This window comes from Phacochoerus africanus, chromosome 2 (genome assembly GCF_016906955.1).
Source record: "Phacochoerus africanus isolate WHEZ1 chromosome 2, ROS_Pafr_v1, whole genome shotgun sequence".
NCBI lineage: Eukaryota > Metazoa > Chordata > Mammalia > Artiodactyla > Suidae > Phacochoerus > Phacochoerus africanus.
Genome location: NC_062545.1, coordinates 53,074,414 through 53,090,768, shown reverse-complemented (window position 1 = coordinate 53,090,768; position 16,355 = coordinate 53,074,414). Strand labels below are relative to the sequence as shown.

The window sequence follows — 16,355 nt, the reverse complement described above, 5'->3', positions numbered from 1 at the left end:
TCTGGAAATCTGATTACAAATAATAGCTATTATCACTCTATCCTCTGGATCTCCGGCATATTTTTTTTCACTTTTTCTCTCCTGTGTCACATTCTACATAATTTCTGCTCCTAAATCTTGCAGTTCACTGAACTCTACTATGTTTAAACTCTTTTTATGCTATGCACTTTTTATTTTCACTAGCTCTATTTTTCATTCCTAGAAGTTCTATTTTTTAATTCTACATGATTATTTTAGCAGTCTCTTGCTTTTACTCATGTTACCAAATCATTCTTATTTTCCTAAATATTCGAAACGTAATTATTTTATTCTGTTCACAAATAATAAAGTCCAAGAGGTGAAATTCTACTTTTGTTTCTGTTGACCTGTTGCCTCATGTGTGGTTTGATTTTTTTTTTTACCATGCACTAATAACTGTTGATGTGTATTTATGGGAAATTTCAGAGTTTTAGGTTGAAAGTCTGTTTCACCATTAAAAACATGTATAAAATCAGCCTAGTAGCCTGGGAAACCAGTAATAGGAGACCATTTTATTTCTTGGTATGGGGTTTCTAAGATCACATAGGTGGTATATATTTGAATGCCTGACTTTTTTTTTGGCCATGCCTGTGGCACGTGGAAGTTCCCAGGCTAGAGACTGAACCCGTGCCACAGCAGTGACACAAGCCACTGTAGTGACAACGCCCAATCCTTAACCTGCTGTGCCACAAGGAAACTCCTCAATTCCTAACTCTTACATGGGCAAGACTGTGATACAAATTCTTTCCTCTCCCTCATGACCTCATAAATAAGGTCAATGTAAACAAGATACCCTGACTTCTCCCTTTCCTGTTGGACAGATATTTCCTTTAAGCCTTCCCATTTCAATGATCATATAGATTTCAGGAGCCAAGTCGTAGGCAGGAATCTCAGTTCCAACTCCCTGCCTTTACAGACCCAAAAGCTGGCCTCCCACTTCCTACGCAACCATTAAAATTCCTGTGTGGCTCTAAGTTCCAAATATCTGATCAATGCTTCGAGGAAATGGAGGCATCACAGCTAGCTTATCATTCTGGATTGCTGCTTCTAGCTACCTTCCCCCAACCCCTCCCCCAAATCTGGGGATCTCTCTAGAATTGACTCATTTTAAATTGTGTTTGCTGTATTTGGTGAAACATTTTGAAGATTATCTATCTTTCATTTCCAGGGAGGAAGGAGGAAACCAGAAAAGTCCTTTCATTAGTTTCTTCTATGGCACAGAAGCCTGAGCTGGCAAGCTCACACTGAATGGTATTACAGAGAAGCAAATGGCCTTTAGAAAGAGATTATTAAACAAGATATGTGACATTCAAGATGGAGTAAAATTAAGAGTTCCCTTCATGGCTCAGCAGTTAACGAAGGATCCATTAGGATGTTGGTTCGATCCCTGGCCTCACTCAGTGGGTTAAGGATCTGGCATTGCTGTGAGCTTGGATCCCACATTGCTATGGCTGTGGTGTAGGCTGGCAGCTGTAGCTCCGATTCAAACCCTACCCTGGGAACTTCCATATGCCGTGGGTGTGGCTGTAAACAAACAAAAGACAAAAAGACAAAAAAAAAAAAAAGATGGGGTAAAATTAGTTACTTAGAGATTTTAGTTGAGAATCCCCTGCTGGCAGTGAACTGGTGATCTCAGGAGCAATTAAGAGAAAGGAAAGCCATTTGTTTACAAAAGTTAACTGGCTTGGAAGAATTTTACTAGTTTCTTTTTGGTATACAAGCATACCTTGTTTTACTGTGCTTTGCTTCACTGAGTTCCGTAGATACTGCATTTTTTTTTTAATGAACTGCACCTACATAAGACAGCAAATTTAATCTACAAATGGGTGTGATGCAGCTGCTCCATCAACTGACTGTTCCCCCATCCCTCTTCCTCTCCTCAGGCCTCCCTGTCCCCTGAGACACAACAATTTGAACGTAGGCCATTATTAACCCTATAATAGCCTCTAAGTGTTCAAATGAAAGAGTCATCCATCTCTCACTTTCAATCAAAAGCAAGAAATGACTGAGCTTCATGAGGAAGTAATGTTGAAGGCTGAGATAGGCTGAAAGCTAGGCCTCTTTTGCCAAACAGCCAAGTAGCTGAAGGAAATCCAAAGTGCTACCCCAGTGAACACACAGATGAAGAGAAAACCAAACAGCCTTATTGCTGATACAGAGAAAGTTTTCATAGTCTGGATAGAAGATTAAACCAGCCATAACATCCCCTTAAGCCGAAGCCTAATTCAGAGCAAGGCCTAATCTCTTCAATTCTATGAAGGCTGAGAGAGGTGAGAAAGGTTATAGAAGAAAAGTGTGAAGCTAGCAGAGGTCTGTTCAGGAGATTTAAGAAAAGAAGCCTCCTCTATGACATAAAAGGCAAGGTGAAGCAGCAAGTGCTGAAGGGGAAGCTGCAGCAAGTTAGCCAGAAGATCGAGCTAAAATAATTATTGAGTATGGCTCCACTAAACAACAGACTTTCAAAAATGTAGATGAAACACCGTCTATTGGAAGAAGATGGCATCTAGGACTTTCACAGCTAAGGAAGAGAAGTCGATGCCGGGCTTCAAAGCTGCAAAGGACAGGCTGACCCTCTTGTTAGGGGCTAATGCGGCTGGTGACTTTAAGTTGAAGCCAATGCTCACTGACCATTCCAAAAATCCTAAGGCTGTCAAGAATTCTACCAAATCTACTTTGTCTGTGCTCTGTAAATGGAACAACAAAGCCTGTATGACAATTCATCAGTTTACTGAATATTTTAAGCCCATTGCTGAGACCCTCTGCTCAGAAAAAAAAAAAAAAAATTCACTATAAAATAGTACTGCTCTTTGATAAGTCACCTAGTCTCTCAAGAGCTCTGATGGAGACAGACAAGGAGATTCATGTCGGTTTTATGCCTGCTAACATAATGTCCATTCTGCAGTCCATGGATCAAGGAGTCATTTCAACTTTTAAGTCTTATTATTTAAGAAACACATTTGGTAAGACTATAGCTGCTAGAGACAGAAATTACTCTGACCGATCTGGACAAGTAAATTGAAAACCCTCTGGAAAAGATTCTCTATTCTAGATGCCATAAAGAACATCTGTGATTCATGTTTAGAGGGTCAAAATAACAACATTAATAGGAGTTTGGAAGAAATTGATTCAAATTCTTATGGATAACTTTGAGGGGTTCGAGACTTCGGGGGAGGAAGTAACCGCAGATGTGGAAACAGGAGGAGAATTAGAAGAGCCTAAAGATGTGACTAAGTTGCTGCAATCTCATGATAAATTTTGAACAATTGAGGAGTTGCTTCTTATATATAAGCAAAGTGGTTTCTTAACATGGAATCTACTTCTGGTGAAGATGCTATGAAAAGGTTATTGAAATGACAATGAAAGATTTAGAATACAACATAAACTTTCGGTTTCCAAAGGGGACAGTTTGGGGGATGCGGGGATGCACTGGGGGTGTAGGATGGAAATCCTACAAAATTGGATTGTGATGATCATTGTACAACTATAAATGTAATAAATTCATTGAGTAATAAAAAAAGACCAAAAATAATAATAATAAAAAATAGAATACAACATAAACTTAGTCAATAAAGCAGAAGGGTTTAGGAGGACTAACTCTGATTTTTAAAGTTCTATTGTGGATAAAATACTATCAAACAGTACCACATGCTACCAAGAAATCATTCTTGAAAGTAGAAGTCAATTGATACAGACCACCTCACACTGGTCAGAATGGCCAACATTAAAAAGTCTATAAATAACCAATGTGGCAGAAAAGGGACCCCTCCTACACTGGTGGGAATGTTGGTACAGCACTATGGAGAACAGTATGGTGGTTCCTTGGAAAACTAAAAATAGAACTGCCATATAACCCAGCAATCCCACTCCTTGGCATATATGTGGACAAAACTATAATTCAAAAAGATACATGCATACCAATGTTCATTGCAGCACTATTTACAACAGCCAAGATTGACAGAGGAATGGATAAAGAAGATGTGAGGGCATGTGTGTGTTTAGTGGAGTACTGGCCATTAAAAAGAATGAAATAATGCCATTTGCAGCAACATGAATGGACCTAGAGATTATCATACTAATGAAGTCAGAAAGAGAAAGACAAATGCTATATGAAATCCCTTATATGTGGAATCTAACACAAATGAACCTATCAAACAGAAACAAACTCACAGACATAGAGAACAGACTTGTGGTTGCCGAGGAGGTAGGGGAGGGATGGACTGAGAGTTTGGGGTTAGTAGATGCAGACCACTACATGCAGAAGGGATAAACAACAACTTATCACAGAAATTAACACAACACTGTAAATCAGCTATACTTCAATTTAAAAAAGGCAACTGATTTGGCAAACTTCAATGCTGTCTTATTTTAAGAAACTTCCACAGAAGCCCCAACCTTCAGCAACCTCCACCCTGATCAGTAGGCAGCCATCACATCAAGGCAAGACCCTCCATCTGGGAAAAGATTATGAGTTGCTTGAAGGCTCAGATGATGGTCAGCTTTTTATAGCAGTAAAGTATTTTAAAGTTAAGATAGGTACATTTTTTGGTAGACATAATGCTACTGCACACTTATCAGTAGAGTATAAACATAACTTTTACGTGTACTGCGACATCAAAAAGTTGATGTGACATGCTTTATTGCAATAGTTGCTTTATTATGGTGGTCTAGAACTGAACTGGCAATACCGCCGAAGTGTGCATGTATACATGCATTGCTTATTTGTTTCACAGCAGTAGGAAGAAAAAGAAATAATCCTTTTTTGTTTTATTTTTCTCCAACTGATTTTATTTCACTTACCAAAATACCTTTAAGGTGCCATCCATATTGTCACAAATGGCAAGATTTCATCTTTTTTTATGGCTGAGCAGAATTCCATTGCATATATATTCCACACCTTTATTCATTCACCTGTTAGTGGGCACTTATATCTTTTCAAATTAGGGTTTTCATATTCCTCAGATAACTAACCAGAAGTGGAATAGCTGAGATGAGTCTCTTACAGGCAGAAAACAGTTAGGTCTTGTTTTTTAATCCATCCAGCCACCTGTGTCTTTTAACTGATGAACTGAATTCATTTACATTTGGGTGATTACTGCTAAATGAGGGCTTAGTACTGCCATTTTATCTTTTGTTTTCTGGTTGTTCTGTTTCTCCATTGTTTCTTTTTCTTTGTGTTTCTGCCTGCTGTTTCAGATTTACAGCTTTTTACAACTTTCCCGATTTCTTCTTTTTACATGCTTTGTTTCTCTGCTCTAGATTTATGTTTTGTGGTTACGAGGTTTGTATAAAACATCTCATAGAATCACTGTACAGATGAAAAAAACCTGAGGCTCAGAGACAGAAACTTGCACAAAGATGGCACAGCCAATAGGCCATGGAACCAGGGTTCAAATAGAGGTATGCCTGCAATATTTCTATACTGTGAGTGAGGCCTCTTGCAATAAGGTCTTGAATTATAAAATGCACTGAACTAAATAAATGAAAGCAGACTCAGGCTAAACAAGCCAATTTATTCCTTATTTGGATGTCAAAGTCAAGAATTGCTCAAAAGAACTCCAGAGGATAGCAAAGTCTCAAGAACAATATAGGATCAAAAGTGTTTTTTTGACAATCAAAATAAAATACTGTATTTAAAATTAAAAAAAAAAAGAGTTGCTCCAAAGAAATGACTGCATTCCTTCCATAGTAAAGGATTAAGCATAGTATTCCTGTTAATCCTACTGCATGTCTAAATTTTTCTCATGGGTCCTCTTGTGAAGAAGCTTTGGAGGAAGGAGATGTCTCCAACGCCTTGCAGATTGTACAGCAGCAGTTCAGAAGATAAAGGGGAAGAAATGGTTTTTTTCAAAAGTATTTTCAAATCAAAACATGGGTTTTCTATGGTAAAGAGTCAAGGAGTAGGAAGGTTCAAGGCAAATGGGAGACAAGGTGGGGAGGGAGAATTTTACTGCATAAATTTTCAAATTTTCTTATTTTTGAGTCATGTGAATATATTACATATTCAAAAAATTAAACCCTAGAAAATTCGTCTCAAAGCCAACTCTAACCAAGTGTTCCAGCTATGCCATGTAACAACAGAATAAAAGACTAGTGAAAACCAAACAGAATAAAGTTCTTTCCCTTCCATAATGCTTATCCTCACACTATGAATGCTCTCTCAAAACATGTCAAATTTCTAAGGCAAAGTCATTGTTTCATTCTAAAGAACTAAAGTAAAACCTTTACAATGGCTAGACCAGGAGGCCAGTGAAAATAAGAACAATTTAGCGATTTATTTAAATCTATTTGCTGAAATCCCCATAAAAGACAGTCCATGTGTGTCACACATCAATGCCAATTTAGCCCTGGCTCCACTTACCTTTAGGGAGAGCAGGTTTAATGGCCATCCTGCCAACCAGGCATTCTTTCAGCATGGATTCATAGTTGACCCAACGATGAACCTGGTGCAGGAGAAAAATGACAGAAAAGCAGCATGGCTCTATATCCATAAGATGCCCTAATTTTTTCCTGATGAAAACTAACAAACATGCTTAGGAGTTCTCATTGTAGCTCAGCGGGTTACAAACCCCACTAGAATCCATGAGGATTTGGGTTTGATCCTTGACCTCGCTCAGTGCATTAAGGATCCAGCATTGCTATGAACTGTGGTACAGGTCACAGTTGTGGCTTGGATCCCACATTGCGGTGGCTGTGGCGTAGGTCTCAGCTGTAGCTCCAATTTGATCTCTAGCCTGGGAACCTCCATATGCCACAGGTATGGCCCTAAAAAGAAAAACAAATTTTTTTTAAACCAAAACTAAACATTCTTACACAGCTCTGAAAAACTAAGTAGATTCAATCACCAACAAGGAAGTGACAGAACAGTAGTATACACAGGGACTATTTAGAACAATGTTCTCAAAGTGCTGTCTACAGACCTCTGGAGATCCCTGAGCCCTTTCCGTTATCCACAAGGTCTCCATTAATTTCATAATAATACTAAGATATCATTTGCCTTTTTCACTGTGTTGAAAAAGCAATGGTGGGTAAAATTGTTTACATCTTAGCACAAATCAAGGCAATGGTTTCAATCACTGTATTCTTTACCACCACAGACCCATGGGGATGGAGGGAGTTGGTTTCATTTAAGAGTATCCTTCACAAAATAGAAAAACAACTTTCTTAAACCTTAATCCTTGACTACAAGTCTTTTTTACATGCTCTGTGACAAAATGGGAAGTTCTCAAAAACAGCTGCAAAGATGACTATCTTGAGGAAAAAACACTTAGGCAATTGTTTGATTTGCATATTAATCTGTGTTTCTCCTTGAAAGGCTGTTTATATGCAAAAGAAAAAGAATGACTGATAAACTAGTTATTCAGACTTGAGTGTCTGATGGACATTTTCTTCAAAATGAACAAGTGAGACTGTCACTTCAAGGAAAACCACTGACAATTATCTGTTGCAGACTTACTGGTGGGAATTAACCTTTGAGAAGGGCACCTTCTCAATAAACATTAAAAGCCTTAAAATATGCAGCTCTTCTACTCAGTAATTCAGGAATCTACCTGAGAAAACATCTGCATATGCACAAAGATACAGGGATCAGGATACTCATCATAGCACTGTTCATATTAGCAAAATACTGGGAACAAGCTAAAAGTACAATTGTAAAGAAAAACTGTAATATATTATTCAAGAAAATGCTATATAATCACTAACACAGTCAAGTCAAATAATACCAATACCAGAATCTTTATGTATGTTCCTGAGTAAATAATACACACTAAAATAGCAAATATGTAAAAAATACATATGTAACTACAAATAGGCACTCACTAATTAATATAAATTAAAATTTTATTTTCCAAATACTTATGGAATATCCAGTAATGTGTAAAGTACCATCTCTGGGGCTATGGGGTTGGGCAGAGTTTTAACAGAGAGATGAAGGAGAAAGATATTCAAGGAGGTGCGAGGTATTAGTCTGTCAATCATGAAACTGGTGATTTGCTCAAAGCACTTCAGTTTGCTCAAAGCAAGTTCATGCTGAGAATATATTATTTTTTGGTCTCTCAAATACCAGACTAATGACTTAAATTTATTACACTGTCAATGGGGAGCGTCTTAGAGTTGTAGAGCAAGGTGTTAAGATGACTATGTTTAAGAATACTATTTTAGCTGTCATGTTATCTAAACTAGTACTAAAGAAGCTATCCGGACAGTACTTAAATATCTGGGCTAGAGAGCATGATGACTTAACCTAAGGTAATGGGAAGAGAGGAAAGGTGCAATGTTTAAAGACAGCATCACATGATTCCACCAGTGTTTGGATATTGAAGCACATTTGTTACCAAGGCTGTAGTGCCAGAATCATACCCCTGCCCCTCTGAGTTTCCAGAAACTAACTGCCCTTATCTGAGTTTCAGGCCCAATTACAAAAGGAGAAAGTGTAACCAAACTACATGCCCTGTGGGGCTCCTAGGCACACAAGCCTTCCTGTGTCCTCCATTTCTGTTTTTTTTGGGAATAAGCCTCATCCTCCATGACTTTCCCTGAGTTCCAAAGGGCAGCTGCTAATCAGGGAAGGAAGGAGATGCAGAAACCAGGGAGAGGCAGTCAAGAGACAATAGCACAGCCTCAGGGCAGGGTCCTGGTTCCTCCTTAAGGAGCCCTTCTGTAGAACTAAATCCCCCCAACAAATGGAAGAGCTACTTGATAAAGCATTCTTCATTCTGGGAAGAAGGGGGACTACCAGAACCAGTCCTGGGGCCACTAAATGACAGCTTCAAAAGACAATGCAAGCTTGCCTCTACCCTGATCTATGTCCCTATATTCCACTCCCCCAACTATAAAACCACCTCCTAATACCTTTGGGGGAGAGGGCACAGTCTTTAAGCATTAGCTTGCTGTGACCCCCTCTGCCTGGCAAAGCAATAAGGCTATCTTTTTCTCCTTCACCCAAAACTCTGCCTCTGAGTTTCTACTCAGCAACGGCAGACAGAGGCCAAGTTTTGGCAACAGAAGCTGTAAGGAGAAAAACAAGAACTGGTGAAAACCAAGTAAGCCAAGATGGCAGAAGACCTGACCTCCAAAGGACCTTGAGTCCTCATTATACATTCACTGTAACATGTTAGCATGAACAATGGCACACTTACCAGCACCATGACAGTTGACAACTGCCATGACAACAATCAGAAGAACCCACAAGAGGAATGAAAAGAAGTGTTGCCTCAATTCTGGGTCTAACCACACCCCTGTTCTCGGATGAGTCATGAATATTTCTCCTTCTCTCTTACCTCAACCTTCCTATTATATATGTGTCTTAGCCTGAGTTAGGTTGAGAAGTTGACCTGTGAACTAGTTCTTACTTCTCCACTCTTTGGCCACTGAATAAAGCTTGTGCTATTCCAATCTCAGTGCTGGTTTTGTTACTGGCTTTGCAAATATGAACAGAAAAAGAACCTCTGTGGCTGAAACAAGGAGTCTCCCTGCCCAAGCTAAGACCCTTTTTCTGTAACACAATAAGAAAAGGCAAAGATTACTCAAGTAGTTTCAAGTCTTATTACCAGAAACAGGAAATAGAGTAGGAAAAACAAAAACAGAAAAACAGAGGGAAGAAGATGAGTTGATATTATTTGAGGGCACACTGACGTCAAGTGCCAACAAGTTATCAATTGCCCATCATACATTTGGAAAGATATAAAATAAGAAGTCAGAAGTGAGATCAAAGCTAGAAACAGAAACCCAATAATAAAGAGATTACTGGAGTTCCCGTTGTGGCTCAGTGGTAACGAACCCAACTAGTATCCAAGAGGACGTGGGTTTGATCCCTGGCCTTGCTCAGTGGGTTAAGGATCCCATGTTGCCATGAGCTGTGGTATAGGTTGCAATTTGGCTTAGATCCCACGTTGCTGTGGCTGTGGTGTAGGCTGGCAGCTGTAACTCCGATTCGACCCCTAGTCTGGGAACTTTCATGTGCTGTGGGTGGCCCTAAAAAGCAAAAAAAAAAAAAAAGAGAGAGAGAGAGATTAGTTAATATTCTGTGAACAACTCAAATACTAGACATGACTAAGTTCTCAAATACTAAGCTTCACCACAGTTTCTAGAATATAAAGTTGTTTATTTCTGTGGTGAGTACAAGTCATAAATAAACATCACTGGTCTTATAAAAGCTAAGGGGAATAGCTAAGGGGAATATTGCAATCTGACAACTAAAGTGTGGACAAAGAATGTAGCCTGCCATTTCAGTAAATAAGATGCTACAGCCATCAAGCTATCAGTCACTGCAGCTGCCCCCCTCTGATCCTGGGGAATTCAGGATGGAAAAAAAATAGGATACTGGCCCTAGATGGTTAAAGTGCATATCAAAGGAATAATTTCAATAAGTCCAGTTTCTTGCATCTTCCCATACATAGAAAAGCACTAAAATCATTAACTTGAGAAGTCTGGTATTTGTGATTAGTAGTAATCTTTTGATGTTCCATCACATGATTTTTTTCCAGCAAAAACTCCTATATATGCTGGCTTCTCCCTTACCTCTTAAGGATAGTTCCTCGGAGCTATCTGAGAAGCTGTTTCTTGGCTAGAGTCCTCAGCAAAGCCCTGAATAAAACAATTCTCAACTTTGAGAGTGTGCATTTTTTTCAATTGACAAAAGTATTGTTGAAACTGCTAAAGAACTTAACAATATAGCAGTTCTTGTGACTTCTCCAAAACAAAGTTACTTAAACAAGGTCCATATAATCACATAGCACTGAGACATATAAATAGGACTAGATGTTATGGGAAATTCTTCCTGTGGAAGAGTACCTTCGGAATCAAAAGCTTACAGGACAGATAAAAAAGAAAAGTATGGCAGACAATGTTTTCTAGTAAATGTTCCCAAATGTTCCCAAGCTTGTTTGGGGGGAAGTTCTTGCACCAGGGATCGAACCCGTGCCACAGCAGTGACCCAAGCCACATCAGTGACATCGCCGGATCCTTAACTCACTTGAGCCACCAAGGAACTCTGTGTTCTCAAACTTTACTATTTGGCTTGCATTGCTAGCCAATAATAAATACCAAATGACAGTGGAAATTTACCTTAAATCAGAAATAAGAACCTCCCAAGGAGAATCCTATTACCACCAACTGTAACAGAGCAGGATGCTATGCAACCTTCCAGAACAGAATCCACCCCTCCCGCCATGTCCTCCACCTGCCTTTGGCTGAAGAAAAACTTTGGTCAAAGATTAAATTTAATCAGAGAAGTGAGAAAATACAGAAAGAATGGAAAACAGTCAAGCAAGACAAAATAATAATAGTTCAGCCATTAAAGTCAAAGACATTTAGTTCCCCCTCAAGGGCTATAGATAATATTCTGAGCCACATCCTTTGAGTTATACTCAAAAGGGGTTGCAGATACTGAAACTCCCACCAGGCGGGAGAAGTCAACTGCATTCTGCCCACAGGCACATGGACCCCCAACCTGCTGGAACCAGAAGGTTGATAATGTTGACTCCCAATTACCTCATCACCAGCCAATCAGAAGAATGTTCACAAGCTGATCACATACCCCACAACCCCTCTCCCTCACCCTGTCTTTAAAGAGCCTTTCCCTCTTTAAAGGGTTTAAGGGAGGGATGGAGTGGGAGGTTGGGGTTAGCAGACGTAAGCTACAATACAAGGAAGGGATAATCAGCAAGAGCTACTGTATAGCACAGAGAACTATATTCAATGTCCTATGACAAAAGAATGAAAAGAAGATGGAAAAGAGTATTTCTAAAAAAGAGTGTGTACATATAACCAAATCACACTGGTGTACAGCAGAAATTAACACAACATTGTAAATCAACAATACCTCAATTAAAAAACAAAAACAAAAACAAACAAAAAAAAACCTTCCCTAAGAGCCTCCCAGGAGTTCAGGTCTTTCAAGCGCTTAGCTGCCCTTGACCCCTTGCTCGGTGCCTGCAGTAAATGCTGCACTTTCCTTCACCACCACCTGGTGTCAGTAGATTGGCTTTATCACACAGGTAAGTGGACCTAAGTTTGGTTTAGTAATACAATGGACAACAACAACTTTTCTCAAACCCAGGAAAAACATGAACAGCAAATGGTATTCGGCTCTTCCAAAATATGCATCTAAGTACATTAAAATACAAAACAAATTATGTTTCTGGCATCTTGGTCAAAAAATAAATCCTAAAATGAATCAGAAAATAAGAGGAACAGAAATCAAATTTCACTCGTTCAGAAAGCAACACTAAAAATAATCCAATCTGATTCAGGTGTCTCAATGGTAAAAATCCAGAACTACAACATGGCTAATCATCACCAAGATACCAAAGATAGTATATGTAAGACAAAAGCAAATTTCTATTCTCCTCAAGAGGGTTGTTTCAAAATAACAGTTTAGCCAATTGATAGTAATTAACACATTCTATATTATTTTTAAATAGTATAGGAGCTAATGTTTTTAATAAATATAAGGGAGAAAAGTAATTAATTTCCATCCTTTGACACATACATACAGAATCTCTGCTACCACTCGAGGAAAAATACGTTTTTTCCTACCCATTAATGATCTTTCTACATTATATGCAGATTCAGTATAGCAAGACAGGCCAATTATGTAACAATCCCTAAATGAGAAAAGACCTAGAGCAAAGAAGCCAAGTGACCTGTTCTTTCCTCTCACTGCCTCCCCTAAGTCAATCATCACCGATATCAAAACTTTTCAAATCAGTAAACAGTTGCCAGCAGAGGAGGCAGCAAGCCCCCAAGAGTAGACTCCTAGATACAGATTTGGGAGCATCTCTAAAATGTCAGTAAGATAATTCAAAGGCAAATTAAATGAACAGTGGCTACTTATAAGCATCTTTCCACACATCACAATTCAAGCCAACACATCTGAAATTTATGGAACTATTTTATTCTTACCACTGTCCCACCACAGAACCTAAGAGTACACTTGCACTGTGATAAAATGATTGCGTTCAGTACCTTACCTGATCAAAAAGGTCAGTACCATCTGATCCTGCTGCTCTCATTAGTTCCTCTTCTCCACCAGGATGATACTCCATATATGGGCTGACATTATAAACAAACCCTACATCAAATAAGGAGAAATAATACCCTAAATGAACTTCTTTAAAAATGTACAAATTAGAAATAGAAGTTTCAATAAATCTTTCCAAATACATCCCACTTAACAAACCATGATTTCCAAGTATTAAGAATACAAAGGGAAGGGTCTGAGGTTTCACGATACTTGCAAGCTAACAAGTTAGCCTGCCAATTTCATGGGTCCTGACAAAAGACGTAAGACACCTAAGTTAAAGCCAAAGGACAGCTTAGTAGATACATCAATAGCAGTAATGAGAATATCAGCATCTGCATGAACTCCCTGAACCCCAATTCCCACAGAGCTATGTGAAGAGGGCCAGATAACACCTGTACATACAATGTGCTGCATGATGGAAAAGGAACATTGAGCTTAGGAAATGCGATCTTTGACAATGGGTGGTAAATACACCTGCTCTTCGTTCTGGAGGGAGACATGACCTCTGTGATACTGAATAGCAAGCAAACCTGTCCTTTGCTCTGGACAGAGACACTAGCTCTACTGCGAGATGCGCAAAAGACCTATAGAGAATTGCCTCCCAATACACACCAAAAAATGAAACACCATATATAATTTTTTAAAGTTCTCTCTCTCTTCATCCCTCTCCCACCCCCACTTCCCCCAAAACTCTCTCATATTACCACTCCATCCTCCTTTACAGCCCTGGTAGGAGAATGGAGCTGTCATCCATGTCTGATCATCTCAGCAAAGGCTGAGTGATGGTGATAGGCCACTGAGACACATGCTTTGTGAAAGCGAGCACAGTTCTTTTCTGCTGTTGCACAAGGAACCAACAAGTATTGTTTAGATCTTAATAATCCTTTCACCTTCCCCAAATATTTATCTGTTCATACATTTGACTATATTTTTATCTTTTTTTTTCCTTTTTTTTTTTGCTTTTTAGGGCCACACTTGCTGCATATGGAGGTTCCCAGGCTAGGAGTTGAATTGGAGCTGAAGCTGCTGGCCTACACCACCGCCACAGCAACTCGGAATCTGAGCCTTGTCTGTGGCCTATACCACAGCTCATGGCAACACCACATCCTTAACCCACTGAGTGAGGCCAGGGATCAAACCCACATTCTCAAGGATCCTAGTCAGGTTCATTAACCACTAAGCCATGAAGCGAATGCCATATATTTTCCTTTTTTTTTTTTTTTAAGAAAAGGAATAGGGAGCAAAAAAGAGAGAATTGCTCAATGAACAAGTGAATTTTTTTTTTTTTTTACTAGATAGCAGACAAATCTAGCCCTCAATATACCTTAAGAGTGCAATGAGGACAACTAGTTTTCTTACAGCCAAAGCTGTTCCTTCTATAATTACTGCCATGAATTTAAATAACCTCAGATAACTTAAAATGTTCATCCTACATAATAATCTTGGAAGGAAAGGAGAAGTTGAATTTCAGACCCAAGAAACACACTACAGTTTTTCCACCAGTTTAATTTTGGAAAATAACCAACCACTCCAGATTCTCTATAAAATTGTTTAAAGGCAATTTAGGCAACAAAAAGAAGTAACTTCACAAAAAATCTCTGTTTTAGCAGTCCTCCAAGTAAGTCAGGGAAAAAAAAAAAAGCTAGCAGAATTCCCTCTTCTCTCCTTCCCCATACACCTTTCCCCACCAATTTTAGAAAGAAGTTTTGCTATTGTTTAATGCTCCAAAATCCACAAACCACAATGTCAGTTGTAATGTTTAGAATCAGCATTATTCCCAACGGGCTTTTAAAGATAGAGAATGTCTTCCAACCAAAAGAATTTCAGCCTTTTTCTGCAACCACATCCTGACTCAAGTTCTTGAGTTTCTCAGGAACATGAATCTGTAAAATATGATCATCTAACCTTCCATGATAGAATTCCATGTGTTTCAAGCAACCAGCAGAAAGATGACTAGGCTACCAGCTATCCCTGATCAGCACAGAAAGCCTGAGACATCCCACAAGCGTTCTCTGCTGCCTCTCTGACTTTTTTTTTTTTTGCCAGTGTTATACATTTATTTTGTGTCCATGGACATTTCATTTTTGCAGGCTCAGAAATCTTATCTGTAAAGTAATAATTCTCCCATATATTTCAGATATTAAATATATAAAATCATTTAATCTATGTAAAAATATTGTTAAGTGGGCCCTTTTAACTTGATTGACAAAATATTTGGCTTCAGTATCCTCGGTAATAAATTTGCACCTTTTTTTTTTAAATGATTTTTATTTTTTCCATCATAGCTGGTTTACAGTATTCTGTCAATTTTCTACTGTACAGCATGGTGACCCAGTCACATATACATACATACATTCTTTTTCTCACATTATCATGCTACATCATAAGTGACTAGATATAGTTCCCAGTGCTATACAGTAGAATCTCATTGTTTATCCAAAGGCAATAGCCCTTTAGATGGGCCCTTCTCTTCTTGTAATCTACCTTCCTTTCTGATGGAGGGGAATCACTCTGGACCTTTTAAGAACTTCCCATCCTCTTCATATAGACAATACTAGAAATGCCTATAAAACCCCTCACTATAAGGAATTAAGATTGTGTCTTGGCCCAAGAAATGTCAAATCTAATCACACTTGGCAGTATTAGTAATTTACTAATTATGAAACAAACTCAGCCCCAAAATGCAATGTGTGCATTTCCTCTGGTCTAGAGGCTTGCTCTCCCCTCTTTTGCTTCGTCTTTCTGATCTCCATTTTTTTTCCTTTTCAAAAGCATTTCCTAGGAGTTCCCATCGTGGCTCAGGGGTAACAAACCCAACTAGTATCCATGAGGACGTGGGTTTGATCCCTGGCCCCCGCTCAGTGGGTTAAAGATCCGGCATTGCTGCAAACTGTGGCATAGGTCACAGACATAGCTCAGATCTGGAGTGGCTGTGACTGTGGTGTAGGCCAGCAGCTGCAGTTCCAATTCAACCCCTAGCCTGGGAACCTCCATGTACAGCCTTAAAAAGACCAAAAAAAAAGTTCTTTGGGGTCCTGGGGTTCCTTCATGATTCAGAGGGTTAAAGATCCATTGTTGTCACTGCTATGGCTCTGGTTATAGCTGTGACACAGGCTTGATCCCTGGTCCAGGCAGGCACGGCCCAAAAAAAAAAAAGTTCTGTGGGGTTCTCAATAATTTTTAAAATAGTAAGGAGACCTTAAAACCAAGAAGTTTGAGAATTACTGCTATAACTAAAAGTGGCATTTTTATAACTGGATTTTAAAATAATCTTTGCATTAAAATTGAAATACAAATGTAACTCCAGAACCCC

General features: G+C 38.9%; 1 protein-coding gene across 3 annotated transcripts in view; it reads right to left on the bottom strand.

Moving 5' to 3' along the window:
- The window catches only part of LOC125115832 (cytochrome b5 reductase 4), a 104,126-nt gene that overhangs the window by 48,982 nt on the left and 38,789 nt on the right, over window positions 1-16,355 (bottom strand). For all 3 annotated transcript variants that reach the window (XR_007132184.1, XM_047760424.1, XM_047760416.1), the window contains 2 exons: window positions 12,990-13,090; window positions 6,377-6,458 (listed from right to left, as the gene is read on the bottom strand). Coding sequence is in view for 2 of the 3 variants with exons in the window: in XM_047760424.1 (XP_047616380.1) it covers window positions 6,377-6,458; window positions 12,990-13,090 (183 nt within the window). In the remaining variant the exon portion in view is untranslated. The remainder of the gene's footprint in view (window positions 1-6,376; window positions 6,459-12,989; window positions 13,091-16,355) is intronic.